This window comes from Mesoplodon mirus (assembly GCF_964341445.2).
Source record: "Mesoplodon mirus genome assembly, chromosome: 2".
Classification (NCBI taxonomy): Eukaryota; Metazoa; Chordata; class Mammalia; order Artiodactyla; family Ziphiidae; genus Mesoplodon; species Mesoplodon mirus.
Window position 1 is genome coordinate 78553976 of NC_138977.1, and position 14782 is coordinate 78568757.

At 36.7% G+C, this 14782-nt stretch overlaps 1 protein-coding gene across 1 annotated transcript in view; it reads right to left on the reverse strand.

Moving 5' to 3' along the window:
- Positions 1-200: 200 nt before the first annotated feature.
- ARAP2 (ArfGAP with RhoGAP domain, ankyrin repeat and PH domain 2) overlaps positions 201-14782 on the reverse strand; it is a gene marked incomplete at its 3' end in the record, with an annotated part of 206630 nt that continues 192048 nt past the window's right edge. The window contains exons 32-33 of the mRNA XM_082637207.1: positions 9997-10131; positions 201-560 (exon numbers count right to left, since the gene is read on the reverse strand). Coding sequence (XP_082493333.1) covers positions 201-560; positions 9997-10131 — 495 coding nt within the window. The remainder of the gene's footprint in view (positions 561-9996; positions 10132-14782) is intronic.

Below are 14782 nucleotides of genomic sequence, written 5' to 3' on the forward strand. Positions count from 1 at the left end.
TTTGTTCAGAACAAAACACAGTGAATTTTACACTTATATATACATACATAGTTTAAAATGCTCTTTAAATGGTTAAGGATAGCTAGACAAATCTCACCAACCATGAAATATATTTTGGTTTCTGGTTTGCACATATACATTGTACACAATATTTAAAAAAATAATTTGCAAGACAAGTCATTTTACTTATTTTTCACCATCTACTCAGCCTGTAACTCTTTTGGAAGGGTTCTTGACCGCTGTAGAACCACACTAAGCTCTTCGATGACCTTTGGCGGTAACTTATTATTAGACTCTAAAGTAGCTTTGCCATTCCTGTCCTCAGTCTTCCTTGATGTCTTTAGGCCTTTATGGCCTTTCTCTTGCCCTTGAAGGACCTCAGCTTCTGTGTCCTCCAGACAGTTGAAACTCCAATGTTTTCTGGTTCGATTTCGAAGTTTCTCATCCTTGTGCTCCAGGCACTGGGCCACGATGGAGGCTCTCTCCTTTAAGGTGCCATCCCCATGCTCTTGGTCATGCTTTGCACTGAGCCGTAGCCTTTTGAGTTCTGCTTTTGCACTCTAAAAATAAAACAAAACATCTCACAGGGAAGCAAGATCTGGCACACTTTGTTTAAAGAATACCCTGCACATAAAAGTTGATGCTTCTTGTATTAGAATTTATTTCTATGATTTAGGTTCTAACTTGACTTTGGCACAAGCAGCATGTCTGCATTTATAGACTGAACTCAGAGCTACAAAATCAACTGAAATGGAGATCACGGAAATTCATTTTAACAAGCATTTAACATACTACTTCAAAGATGTCTTTCAAGTCAGTTATTCAAATTGACTCTCATTTCAAACTTGCCTCTTCCAATTCACTGCCGCTTAGATGTGTCACATATTCATGCATCTGTAATTCCTAAAGTATTATACCCAAGGGACAGAGGAAAAAGGGAATCTCTGTGGCCATGAGTCCAGGAAATGCTCTGTACTACAGATCCCTCTTTGAGAGTCACAATACATATTAGCATATTAAAGAAGCTAAGAAATATTACAGCAGAAAAATCTGACTTATTTTTCTATTTTCTCCTCCCCAAATATTTGACTAGTGAAATCTTTTCCCCACATAACACACTATTAGAATCCCACAGAAATATATACCCATAGATATACTTATGAAAATACTGAAAGGTATATATAGTTATGTATTAAAACCCACTTTTGTATCAATGGATTAAAGTAAACATTCATTCAGTGAACTTTAAGTGCCTACAGGTACCAGAAATCCATCGAGACACAACTTGTATTGGAACAGAGGTGCACTTTCTTAACTAGCATCCAGGGTGTCTTGTGACTGGGCGAGTACTGGCATCCAGAACTCTCATGAGATTCTCAAAGGTGACTACAACCTCATCAAATGTAAGATAAAAGAATGAGCAACAGAGAAGCAAGCTTCTAGTGGATATGGAGCCACAGCAAAAGGCTACCCAAAAAACTGGGTCAGGGAGGTGGGGGCAGGAAGGCATAGTCATTTTTCTTTTCACAAACAAGAATTGAAGGAATTTCTTCAATATTTCCCTAGTAAAAATTGCAAAGCACAGAAAGAAGAGAGCCAAAGAAAATTTTGTTATTATATTACAAATGTTTGAGATAGAGAAGATGAAATGAAAGGGGTAGTATAATATTAAGAATGGGACTATTTTGCAGATGGCAGAGTAGTAGGATGTGAGCTCACCCCTTCTTAGGAAAACACCAAAAATCACAACTAACTGCTGAAAAACCATCAACCAAAAAAAAAAAAAAAAAGAAAAAAGCCAGAACCTACAAAAAAAGATACCCCACATCCAAAGACAAAGAAGAAGCCACAATGAGATGGCAGGAAGGGCACAATTGTGATAAAATCAAATCCCATATCTGCCAGGTGGGTGACCCACAAAACTGGAAAATAATTATACCACAGAAGTTCTCCCACAGGAGTGGAAGTCCTGAGCCCTACATGAGGCTTCCCAACCTGGGGGTCTGGCAACAGGAGGAGGAGCCCACAGAGAATCTGGCTTTGAAGCCCAGCAGAGTTTGATCACAGGAATTCCACAGGACTGGGGGAAACAGAAACTCCACTCTTGGAGGGTACACACAAGTTCTCATGCACACCAGGACCCAGGGAAAAAAAAGGAGTGAACTCATAAAAGACTGGGCCAGACCTACCTTCTAGTATTGGAGGGTCTCCTGCAGAGGCAGGGGGGTGGCTGTGGTTCACTGTGGGGGACAAAGACACTGGCAGCAGTAGTTCTCGGGAGTACTCATTGGTGTGAGCCTTCCTGGAGGCTGCCATTTCCTCCCCAAGACCTAGCCCCACTCAATGGCCTATAGGCTCCAGTGGTGGGACACCTCAGGCCAAACAACCAATACAGCACCACCCATCAGCAGACAGACTGCTTAAAGTCTTCCTGAGCATGGCCCTGCCCACCAGAAGGAAAAGACTAGCTTCACCCACCATTGGGCAGGAACCAGTCCCTCCCACCAGGAAGCCTGCACAAGTCCCTTAGCCTCATCTACCAGAGGGCAGACAGCAGAAGCAAGAACTACAATCCTGCAGCCTGTGGAAATGAGATGGCAGAGGAGTATTTCCCAGATGAAGGAACAAGATGAAACCCCAGAAGAACAACTAAGTGAAGCGGAGATAGGCAATCTACCAGAAGAAGAATTCAGAGTAATGATACTGCAAGATGATCCAAGATCTCAGGAAAAGAATGGAGGCACAGATTGAGAAGTTACAAGAAAAGTTTAACAAAGACCTAGAAGAACTAGAGAACAAACAGAGATGAACAACACAATAACTGAAATGAAAAATACACTAGAAGGAATCAATAGCAGAATAGCTGAGGCAGAAAAACGGATAAGTGAGCTGCAAGACAGAATGGTGGAAATCAATGCTGCAAAACAGAATAAAGAAAAAAGAATGAAAAGAAATGAAAACAGTCTAAGAGACCTCTGGGACAACGTTAAATGCCCCAACATTCACATTACAGGAGTCCTGGAAGGAGAAGAGAGAGAGAAAGGATCTGAGAAAGTAATTGAAGAGATAATAGCTGAAAACTTCCCTACCATGGAAAGGAAACAGTCACCTAAGTCCAGGAAGTGCAGAGAGTCCCAGGCAGGATAACCCCAAAAAGAACATGCCAAGACACATAGTAATCAAATTGACAAAAATTAAAGACAAAGAAAGAACATTAAAAGCAAAAAGGGAAAAGAGACAAATAACATACAAGGGAACTCCCCTAAGGTTAACAGCTGATTTCTCAGCAGAAACTTTACAAGCCAGAAGGGAGTGGCATGATATATTTAAAGTGATGAAAGGGAAGAACCTATAACCAAGAATACTCTATCCAGCAAGGCGCTCATTCACATTTGAGGGAGAAATCAAAAGCTTTACAGACAAGCAAAGCTAAGAGAATTCAGCACCACCAGACCAGCTTTGCAACAAATGCTAATGGAACTTCTCAAAGCAGAAAAAAGGCCACAGCTAGAAACAAGAAAATTAGACATGGAAAAGTTTTCTGGTAAAGGCAAACATACAGTAAAGGTAGGAAATCATCTGCACACAAATATGATTACCAAAACCAGCAACTGTGAGATGAGGAGAGCACAAATGCAGGATATTGGAAATGCATTTGAAATGAAAAGACCAGCAACTTAAAACAATCTTGTTTGTATATAGACTGCTATATCAAAACCTCATGGTAACTGCAAACTGAAAATCTACAATAGATACACTCAAAGAAAAAGGAATCCAAACACAACACTAAAGTTAGTCATCAATTCACAAGAGAACAAAAGAGGAAGGGAAGAAAAAAGAGCTGCAAAGACAAATCCAAAACAATTAAGAAAATGGCAATAAGAACATATATATTGATAATTACCTTAAATCTAAATGGAATGAATGCTCCCACCAAAAACAGACTGGCTGAATGGATACAAAAACAAAACCCCTATATATATATTCTGTCTACAAGAGATGCACTTCAGATCTAGGGACACATACAGACTGAAAGTGAGGGGATGCAAAAAGGTGTTCCATGCAAATGGAAATCAAAAGAAAGCTGGGGGGCTTCCCTGGTGGCACAGTGGTTGAGAGTCCGCCTGCTGATGCAGGGGACACGGGTTCGTGTCCTGGTCTGGGAAGATTCCACATGCGGCGGAGTGCTGGGCCCGTGAGCCATGGTCGCTGAGCCTGCATGTCTGGAGCCTGTGCTCCACAATGGGAGAGGCCACAACAGTGAGAGGCCTGTGTACCACAAAAAACAACAACAACAAAAAAAACAAAGCTGGAGTAGCAATACTCATATCACATAAAATAGGCTTTAGAATAAAGACTGTTACAAGAGACAAAGAAGGACACCACATAATGATCAAGGGATCAATCCAAGAAGAAGATACAACAATTGTAAATATATAAGCACCCAACATAGATGCCTCAATATATAGGGCAAATACTAACAGCCATATAAGGAGAAATTGACAGTAACACAATAATAGTGAGGGACTTTAACACCCCATTTTCATCAACGGACAGATCATCCATACAAAAAATCAGTAAGGAAACACACTTTAAATGACACATTAGACCAGATGGACTTAATTGAGATTTATAGAGCATTCCATCCCAAAGCAGCAGAATACATATTCTTCTCACATGCACATGGAACGTTCTCCAGGCCACGTGCTGGGCCATAAAGTGAGCTTCGGTAAATTTAAGAAAATTGAAATCATTATCAAGCATATTTTCCGACCACAACAATATTAGATTAGAAATCAACTATAAGAAAAAAAAACATAAAAAACAAACATGTGAAGGTTAAACAATATGTTATTAAACAACCAATGGATCATTGAAGAAATCAAAGAGGAAATCAGAAGATACCCAGAGACAAATGAAAATGAAAGCACAATGATCCAAAACCTATGGATGCAGCAAAAGCAGTTCTAAGAGGGAAGTTTATAGCAATGTAACCTTACCTCAGGAAACAAGAAAAATTACAAATAAACAACCTAACCTTATGCTTAAAGCAACTAGAGGAAGAAGAACAAAAACCCAAAGTTAGTAGAAGGAAAGAAATCATAAAGATCAGAGCAGAAATAAATGAAATAGAAATGAAGAAAACAGAATATCAATGAAACTAAAAAGCTGGTTCTTTGAAAAATTAAAATTGATAAACCTTTAGCCACACTTATCAAGAAAAAAAGGGAGAGGGCTCAAATCAATAAAATTAGAAATGAAAAAGGAGAAGTTACAGCAACAGCACAGAAATACAGAGGATCATAAGAAACTACTACAAACAACTATACGCTAATAAAGTGGAAAACCTGGAAGAAATGGACAAGTTCTTAGAAAGGTACATGGACAAGTTCTTAGAAAGGTACAATCTCTTAAGACTGAAACAGGAAGAAATAGAAAATATGAACAGATCAATCAGGAGTACTGAAATTGAAACTGTGATTAAAAAACTCCCAACAAACAAAAGTCCAGGACCAGATGGCTTCATAGGCAAATTCTATCAAACATTTAGAGAAGAGCTAACACATCCTTCTGAAAGTGTTCCAAAAATTTTCAGAGGAAGGAAAACTCCTAAACTCATTCTATGAGGCCATCATCACCCTGGTACCAAAACCTGACAAAGATACTACAAAAAAAGAAAATTACAGGCCAATAGCACTGGTGAACGTAGATGCAAAAATCCTCAACAAAATACTAGCAATCTGAATCCAACAATACATTAAAAGGATCATACCCCATGATCAAGTGGGATTCATCCCAGGGATGCAAGGATTCTTCAGTATCTGCAAATCAATCAGTGTGATACACCATATTAACAAATTGAAGAATAAAAACCATATGATCACCTCAATACATGCAGAATAAGCTTTTGACAAAATTCAACATCCATTTATGATAAAAACTCTCCAGAAAGGGTGCATAGAGGGAACATACCTCAACATAATAAAGACCATATATGACAAACCCAAAGCTAACATTATATCCAACAGTGAAAAGCTAAAAGCATTTCCTCTAAGGTCAGGGACAAGAGAAGGATGTTCAATTGCGCCACTTTTATTCAACATAGCTTTGGAACTCCTAGCCATGGCAATCAGAGAATAGAAAGAAAAAAAAGGAATGCAAATTGGAAAAGAAGAAGTAAAACTGTCACTGTTTGCAGATGACATGATACTATACATAGAAAATCCTAAAGATGCTACCAGAAAACTACTAGAGCTCATCAATGAATTCGGTAAAGTTGCAGGATACAAAATTATTACACAGAAATCTGTTGCATTTCTACACACTAACTATGAAAGATCAGAAAGTGAAATTAAAGAAACAATCTCATTTACCATCTCATCAAAAAGAATAAAATACTTAGGAATAAGCCTACCTAAGGAGGCAGAAGACTTGTACTCTGAAAACTATAAGACACTGATGAAAGAAATCAAAGATGACACAAACAGATGGAGAGATATACCATATTCTTGCATTGTAAGAATCCACATTGTCAGAATGACTATACTACACAAAGTATTGATATATTTAAAATGGATAACCAACAAGGTCCTCCTGGATAGACCAGGGAACTCTGCTCAATATTCTGTAATAACCTAATGGGAAAAGAATTTGAAAAAGAATAGATACATGTATATGTATAACTGAATCACTTTGCTGTACACCTGAAACTAACACAACATTGTTAATCAACTATACTCCGATATAAAATAAAAATTTTTAAAAATACTATTTAAAAAAAAGAATGAAACTAAGTAGCATAAACAGTGCTGTAACTAAGGATGTCTAATATAATGTTTAAAGGGCAACACCTCACCTCTTTATTTTTCTCTATAGTGCCCATCAATTTCTAATATACTAGACAAGCTACTTATATCTCTTGTGATTATCTGAATGCCCTGCTAGAAAGTTAATACAATGCAAGGTTTCTTTTGTTTGATTTGTTCATTGACGTGCAAACCTATCACAGTGCCTGCACACAGGAAGTGGTCAATAAATATTTTCTGAATAGGAAATGAAGAAAGCTTAAAACAATTCAGATGTTTAATATTCTGTTCTATTTTCCTAAATTTCAGCAGATCAGGACATGTAATTTTGTGATAGTCAAATTCAAGCTGAATAAAAACATTTTAATCAACATAATTTGTAAATAATTTTGCAATTTAGAATTTTCTGATAAGCTCATGATTATACATCTCAGATAAATATTTCTTCTCTAAAACTGACAGGAAGAAATATTTAGTTATCTAGTATGTAGTTGAATTCCAAAGTTTAATTAGAATATGTTTAAGAGAGATAGTAGCAATAGTTGTACAACCATGTGAATGTAATTAATGTACTATGCACTTAAAATGGTTAAAATGTAAAATTTTATGTGTATTTTATCACAGTGCAAAAAATATGAGAGATTAGTAAAAATTATGGCTATTTAGCATAGGAATGTGACTGGGAGTTTATAAATATGAATCTTATTAAAAAGTTTCACATGACATCTATTAGGGAAAATCAAGGATCAATATAGAGTGGTTTTTATATTATACAGTTCTCATTACTTTTCAATTATCAGCAGAAAGACTTTGGGACGCTCTTAGATGCAGAATTTAGAGGCCAAATATTCATACATGTAATACTGAAATTTCAAGTAAAACTATGATATTAGTCTAAATGACATAACCTTATACAAAGGTGGGGAGGCATGATGAAGTGAACAGGTAGAAATCAAGAAGAGATGGTAGTGAGTGATTTGCATGAACAATATGGTGTGTGGAGTGCCTTTGCATGTTGTGGGGAAAGAAAGCCAAGGCATCAGTACTGTGGAAAGAAGGGCATCATTTATGTGCTGCACTATCCTTAAGGTCTTAATAATGTAAAAAGAAAGACTGATAAGGTATGAAATTAGGAGAGTAAAAGGTAGGCTGGTCCAGACGATGCCAGTTTTGTGTCAGAGGGCATTTAGAGACAACTGTTTGTTTAAATGGAAATGAGGATCTGAAATGGAGTGTGTCTCCCAGCAGAGAGAACACCCCCCTATGAAGTAATGGCTTTTATTATCCCTAGGAGCTTACAGATAAAAGCTGAGCACAATGAACACGATGAAGTAGGTACCTAAGAGGAAGTAGGAGGGCCATAGGTAGCATCTAGCTTGTACATTCTTATGCACTATTTGCCTCTTCATGTATGATTTCCTTTGTCAACAACTTACTTCCTCTGGCTTATTCACTAGCTCACTACTAATTTACTCAATTAATTTTGGAAGTCACTTCCTCCAGGAAGCCTTCCCTGCCTGAAGGAGGTATTCTCATACAAGTTTCAACTGAACCTCATAAAAGTAAGACAGCTCACAGAATGGGAAGTCACCAAATTCACCAATCTGTCAACAATTTGTTTGAAAAGCAACGCTTCTTGAATATATCTGTTGATATGACTATATTTTTTTCTTATGAATCTAATCTTAGTAATACTTTGTCATTTTATTAATATATTTTCTTATGTATTTACATAAATCTAATTCAATAACAAATATTTTATTGGTTCATATGAAAACTTGCAATTCTAATTATGTCTTAATTCTTTTTAAGAATTAAATTTTAAAATTTGTTGAATTACCATATTTACTAAATTTACAAAAAAGCTTGGTTTAGTTTACTAACAAATCTTCTAGCAATTAATATTTCACTTTCAATCCTGAGGCACTGTCAGGAGAAGCTGGAGTCACAGTAGGACATATCTACTCCCTATGTTTCTGTGTTCCCTAATCTGGGTTCTTGGGAAACATGACTCTTAAAGTTTTAAGATTCCAGATTAGCTGAGGAATCCATAGTTCTGCAAAGCAGTTTATTAGGAAGAAAAACCTGTAAGCGCAGAATGGCAGGAGTGACAAGCTCCTGAGTTCTTGCTGTCTTATTCCTCCTTTTGATCACAGCAGCACATAAGGACTGAACAGGCAACAAAGGGAATAAACCATTATTTCAAAGCTTTTATCTTCTAGAGAAGAAGCATATTACAGTGAGATAAATGTTCAAGGAAAGACAGTCATGGAAAAACATTAAAAAAAAATCTGATCACAAAATTAAAATGGCTTTTTTCTTTCAAAAGTTATTCCTGTTACACCTGAAACTAACACAACGTTGTAAATCAACTATATTCCAGTAAAATTTTTTTAAAAAAGTTATTCCTGTTTGGAAAGCAAGGAACTCACACAGCTTAATGGCCAAACCTAGGCTCCAAGAAGAAATAACAGTATCTTTTACATGCTTCTCTTTTTGCTATGAGGGACTCATTTAAGGCCTTGAAATGCACATTAGTTGCAAATTGTCTAATGAGTTTTGAGTGCAAACAGCCTATGTCTTTTCCTGAATCAAGACTGATGCTACTTATGGTCACCCTGCCCTTCAAGGTGAGAAGGAAAGCACACAGTTTTCATGAAAGATGCCGAATCTTCTTTATTGATGCTCAGGGGTCATCTTGCAGTTCCTTATATTAACTGAGACACCCCATCGGTTCCCAGCCTCTGAAATTTGACTGTGTTACGGGAAAGTCTAGTTACCATGGCTCCAGACATTCTGCCATGGGCTCATTCTAAGGAGGTTAGAAGTGAACTTGTCAGGCTAATTTGAGACTGTGATTTTTATCACCAGAACTTCTATATACATATTTAACATTCTTGGCCACTTTAGGAATAAAAAAATAAAGTGGTATTGTACATATTTAATTGAGTGGTCAATGACATTATTAAAATTGATCATTTAAGAGAAGTTAATAAAATATAAAACTTCAGAGAGTGGCATAGGGTTATTCATAAAGTTTTCTTGATGAATGTGATTTTTACTGTGCTTTTCAAAGTGCTTATTACTATGCTTTTGAAACCAATGAAGTAATTAATGCATTTAATCACATTAAGACTTAAGAAAACAAATGCTATGATTAATATAAAAACAAATAAAATCCCAACCTTACCTCAATATCTCTCCAGGCTTGAGTTGCATTGTTCTCATGCTGGATGGGAATTAGAGGCAAACCTCCAATTTTGGGAGTTTTGGTTATAGAACGTTTTCGTTCCTTTCCAGCTGGTGGCCATATATCACTTTCATGCTGTGGAAACACAATTTCTTGCTGTGGGTGTGTGATTTTATTATGTGGTACACAAAATTATATAGTCACTTGGCTCCTTTCTCATATATCCAAGTCAGATGATCTGCTTTCCATGAGAAGCCTGTTTGTAATTATAATGTTCACTCTGATGGTGGCACTGCTTGAGGATGTAAAACTCTTAAGTGAACTGAGCTTTGAGGTCTCAGTTCAATTTCTAAACTTCAAATACATGCCTTCTGTACTACTTATCCAACCAAAAGGGGAAAAATATTTAAGGAAACCGGCAAATCTCTTTGTGGAAGAAAAATAATATACGTGTCTACATTTTTAGGCCCTGTAATCAAAGCAACTGTACATTCATTTTCCCTTACCACCGAAGACAACTTGAGTGTCAAAATAATTTGACATTATATATACCCCAAGTCAACCTAAGGTATGGCTATTGGAAAAATTATCTTTATTTTATGACCTTTTGAAAAATGTTACTTTTTCATCTAATTGAATTCCAAAGAAACGTTACCTTGTACACAGACATTTCTACTGCAAATCATTGTACAACAGAGAGTGGCGCACATTTGTTCTCAAACTATTGACTACATATTCTGGGCACTGAGCAATTATAGATATGACTGGAGAAAAGGTAATTTTGCAAAGGGAAGAAATATCCATAGGTTAAAAATATAAGCTCTTCGATGATAACTCCTTAAGATATGCAAATAAAAGAAAAATCTTTAAAGAATTTTTCTCTTCTTCAGGGTAGATTAACTTTTCAGAAGTTGGGAAAAACAAATTGATTTTCAGACAACAACCTGTGAAAGAAATACAGAATACCAACTACACACAATGAGACGTTTATAGATGTTATGATGAAATGAAAACCATTTGGTAAACTATATAGCTAAATGCCTACTCATTCTTTTCCTCTACTCTTAAGAATGAACAGATTCTTATTCTTATGTTGCAATTAGTAGTTTAACATTGTGTTTTCTAGCAAAAAACTAATTTCAACAAATGTTGACTATATACTCACTATAAAACAGCAGCTAAGTTATACTGAGGGGCAGACTGCTTGACTTTGTGCTTATCAATATACAGATATTATCTCATTTAATCCTCAATGGTCCTACAGTGCAGGTCCTATTATTACTAGATTTAGTGCATAGGCATCAGATCTACCCTTGGATTTCAGTGAAGTGCTTACTTTGGTTCAGCAAATCTACAATGGTAAATTATACGATATTTCAATCAGAGAGAAAGTTACAAGTTTCATATTATTATTTTTATGTCATGGTCTTAAACTTGGTAAAAAAAATTTGATATTACATAATTGGGATGTTCCCAACATGTAAAGCTGGGAGAATACTGGCTGGGGAGGAATTAGGCAATCCTATGAATTATGCCTACACTTTTACTCACTGATGTATAATATATGTGTTAAATGGTATTTTGAGGAATCTAAGAGCAATGTAGTTTTCAAACACATTTTTTTTTCTGACATGATATACAATGCTGTGAATACTAGCTAATTAGTTCTCAGTGGATTGATCCAAGAGGTATTTTTCCCAATAACAGAAATCTTTAGATCTAAGTAATATGTTCTGATAACATTTATAGTTATGTATAAGTGACTTCAAAAGTCATACTGCATGGAGCATATAGTTGAGGATCATACTCTCATTATTATAACCAGTGATCACATCCCCAAATCTTCATTTTGCATCCCACTTTCTTTTTCAAAATTTTTCCCCACAGCTTTACTGAGGTATAATTGACAAGACTGTAAGATATTTAAAGTGTACAATGTGATGATTTGATACATGCATACATTGTGAAAGGATTTCCCCCATCAAGTTAATCAACATATCTATCATCTCACATATTTAACCTTTCTGGGTTTCTTTTGGTGAGAACATTTAAGTTCTACTCTCTTAGCAAATTTAAATTAGATAATACAGTGTCATGAACTATAGTCACCATGTCATCTATTAGATCCTCAGACCTTATTCATCTTATATCTGAAAGTATGTACACTTTTTCCAACCTCGCACTATTTCCCCCACAGCCCCTGGCAACCAACTGTTCCACTCTGTTTCTATGAGTTTGATTTTTATATGGGATACCATGCAGTAATTGTCTTTGTCTGGTTTAATTCACTTAGCAAAATGCCCTCCAGGTTCATCCATGTTGTCCCAAATGACAGATTTCCTTTTTTAGGGCTGAACAATATTCCATTGTATACATGTTTGCATATATGTATGTGTGCGTATATACACACACACTACACACATCTTCTTTATCCATTCATCCATTGATAGACACTTAAGGTTGTTTCCGTACCTTGCCTATGGTGAATAATCCTGCAATAAACATGGTTCTGCCTCTCACTTTCTGACCTTGACATCTTTCTAGGTAACCTAGTTTAGTTTCATTAACCCTAAATATTCTTTAGACTCCTTGAGACCTTCAGTCCATTCTCCACCACCATTCTACTTTTCACATTTTTTCCCACTTCCTTCACAGGCTGGCTTAGATTTCATGGTCAATCAGTATACTCACCTCCTTATAAATAAGATCAAGTCCTGTGTTGCTTCTCCTTTGATCACACTTGCCTGGCAAAGCCCCAAGCCTAGTTAAACCCAATTCTACTTACTCCATGGGTGCCTCCAAATTGATGGAGGGGAAATAAAAAATAGAAAATCAATCTGGAGATTCATCTCACTTTAAATTTACCCTTAAATTTCAAGTGAGCACTTAGCCTTCCCTTTATATTCTAGTATAGTACAACTGGCTCCCTCACTCTCTGAAGGTAATATCTCATCTTTTATTCTGCCCCTACACTTCTAATATCCACCCCGACTCACATGTGCTGACCTCACTGATTTAACTGAAAATTAGTAATCATCCAATAATTTCATTTTCCCACCATGAAATGTACCAGTCTCTCTGCATCTATAGCCATATAAACAAGGCTCCCTTCTCTTCCAATAAGTATTTACTCTGATTATAAATAACTCTGCCCCAATCATATCTATAATCACTCAGTGGGCCAGAATATATAGTCAATAATATGAGAACAAATGTGCCCCACACTCTGTTGTACAATGATTTTTTTTTTCACAATGCTGAACACATGTACTTGCTCACATTGCTTCCTGTTGGCTCAGGGCCTCTGCTGGTTTAATATTCTATTCTCTAATTCCTTGATAGAACTCTTTACACATATCACCTGGTTTTCCTCCTTCCTCAAAGCTTCTTATTTCTTTTGCTCAATTTTTCGCTTCTGTTTGACCTTTAATGTTTGGAATGTCCTAGGGCTTATTTGTCTGTCTTTTCTTTCTCTCTCTCTCCCTGTAGCCTCCCCTCTCCAATTTTGTGTTCTAATTCTCTATCATTCATACAGTCTCTCTCTCATCTCACCCTATCCTCCCATGGTCTTTCAATACAATCCAAATGCTGACTTTCACAAAATTTACATTTCGGCCCCAAAATTTTGCCTGAGTTTTTGATCTATACACCTAAACTGCTGCTCATCATATCCCCTTGTATGTCTAACAGGCATCTCAAATTTCATGTGGCCAAAACAGTACTCTCAGTTTTCTTCTGCAGCTCTGATAATGTCACCTACATTCATCAGCTGCCCAAGGCCAAACAAACTAGGACTCTTCCTTGATATCTACTCCTCTAAAACTGCTATAGCTGATCAATATGTACGCTTTACTGCCTCTACCTTCAAATACTCCTGGACCTGAATATGTCTTACCAGACCCACTGTTACCACCCCAGTCTGAGCTGCCATCTTCTTCCACAGAGCTGTTCTTCCTGCTTCCATCTTTGACCTCCTACAGTGCAGTTCAACAAAGGAACCAAAATTATTATTATCCAGTAATATAAGCTGATTATATCTTTCCCTTGTTTCCCACTGAACCTCCTAAACTGGGACTACATCATCTGTCCCCTGCCTTCCTCATCTCTTACATCCTGTCTCAGATAGGCCTTCATAATAGTCATGGAATAAGTCAAGATTATAATATGTCAGGACCTTGCTGACCCCTATCCCTGCCCTGGAATGCTCTGCCTGTCCTGCATACCAAGCTCCCTCGTTTCAGACAGGTCTCAGCACACCTTTCAGATACTCAGAAAGGTATTCCCTAAGAATCTTTCTCAATTAATGTCCTCCTTATATCAGTCACACTGGCTTTCCTTTCCCTAGCTTATTTTATTTATTGTTTTATCACACTAATATCTATTTGAAATTTTATCAGATTATCCTCTATACTACTTTAGAAATACTAATTGTGCATGTACTTTGTAAGATGTATTGGGTTCTGTGATGCAGATATATAATTAGTTCTAATAAGACTGACAAGGTCCTTCCTCTCATGGAGGTTACATTTTAGTAGGAAAGACAGACATAAAGCTAAAGACACAAATGCTTTTTAATTAGTATGACAGTGTTGGAGTACAGAATGCTAAGTGTTCCTACAGCCTGAAGGTCTAATTGGTCTGAAGGTCAGAGAAGGTTTCTCTGAGAATGTGACATGTAAGCTGAAGACTTTTGAGGCAGGGGTAAGGATGGGGATGGATATTAGAAAAGTATTCAGGGCACCAGAAAGAATGCATTGTAAGGGGCACTCACTGTTGGATTGTGTGT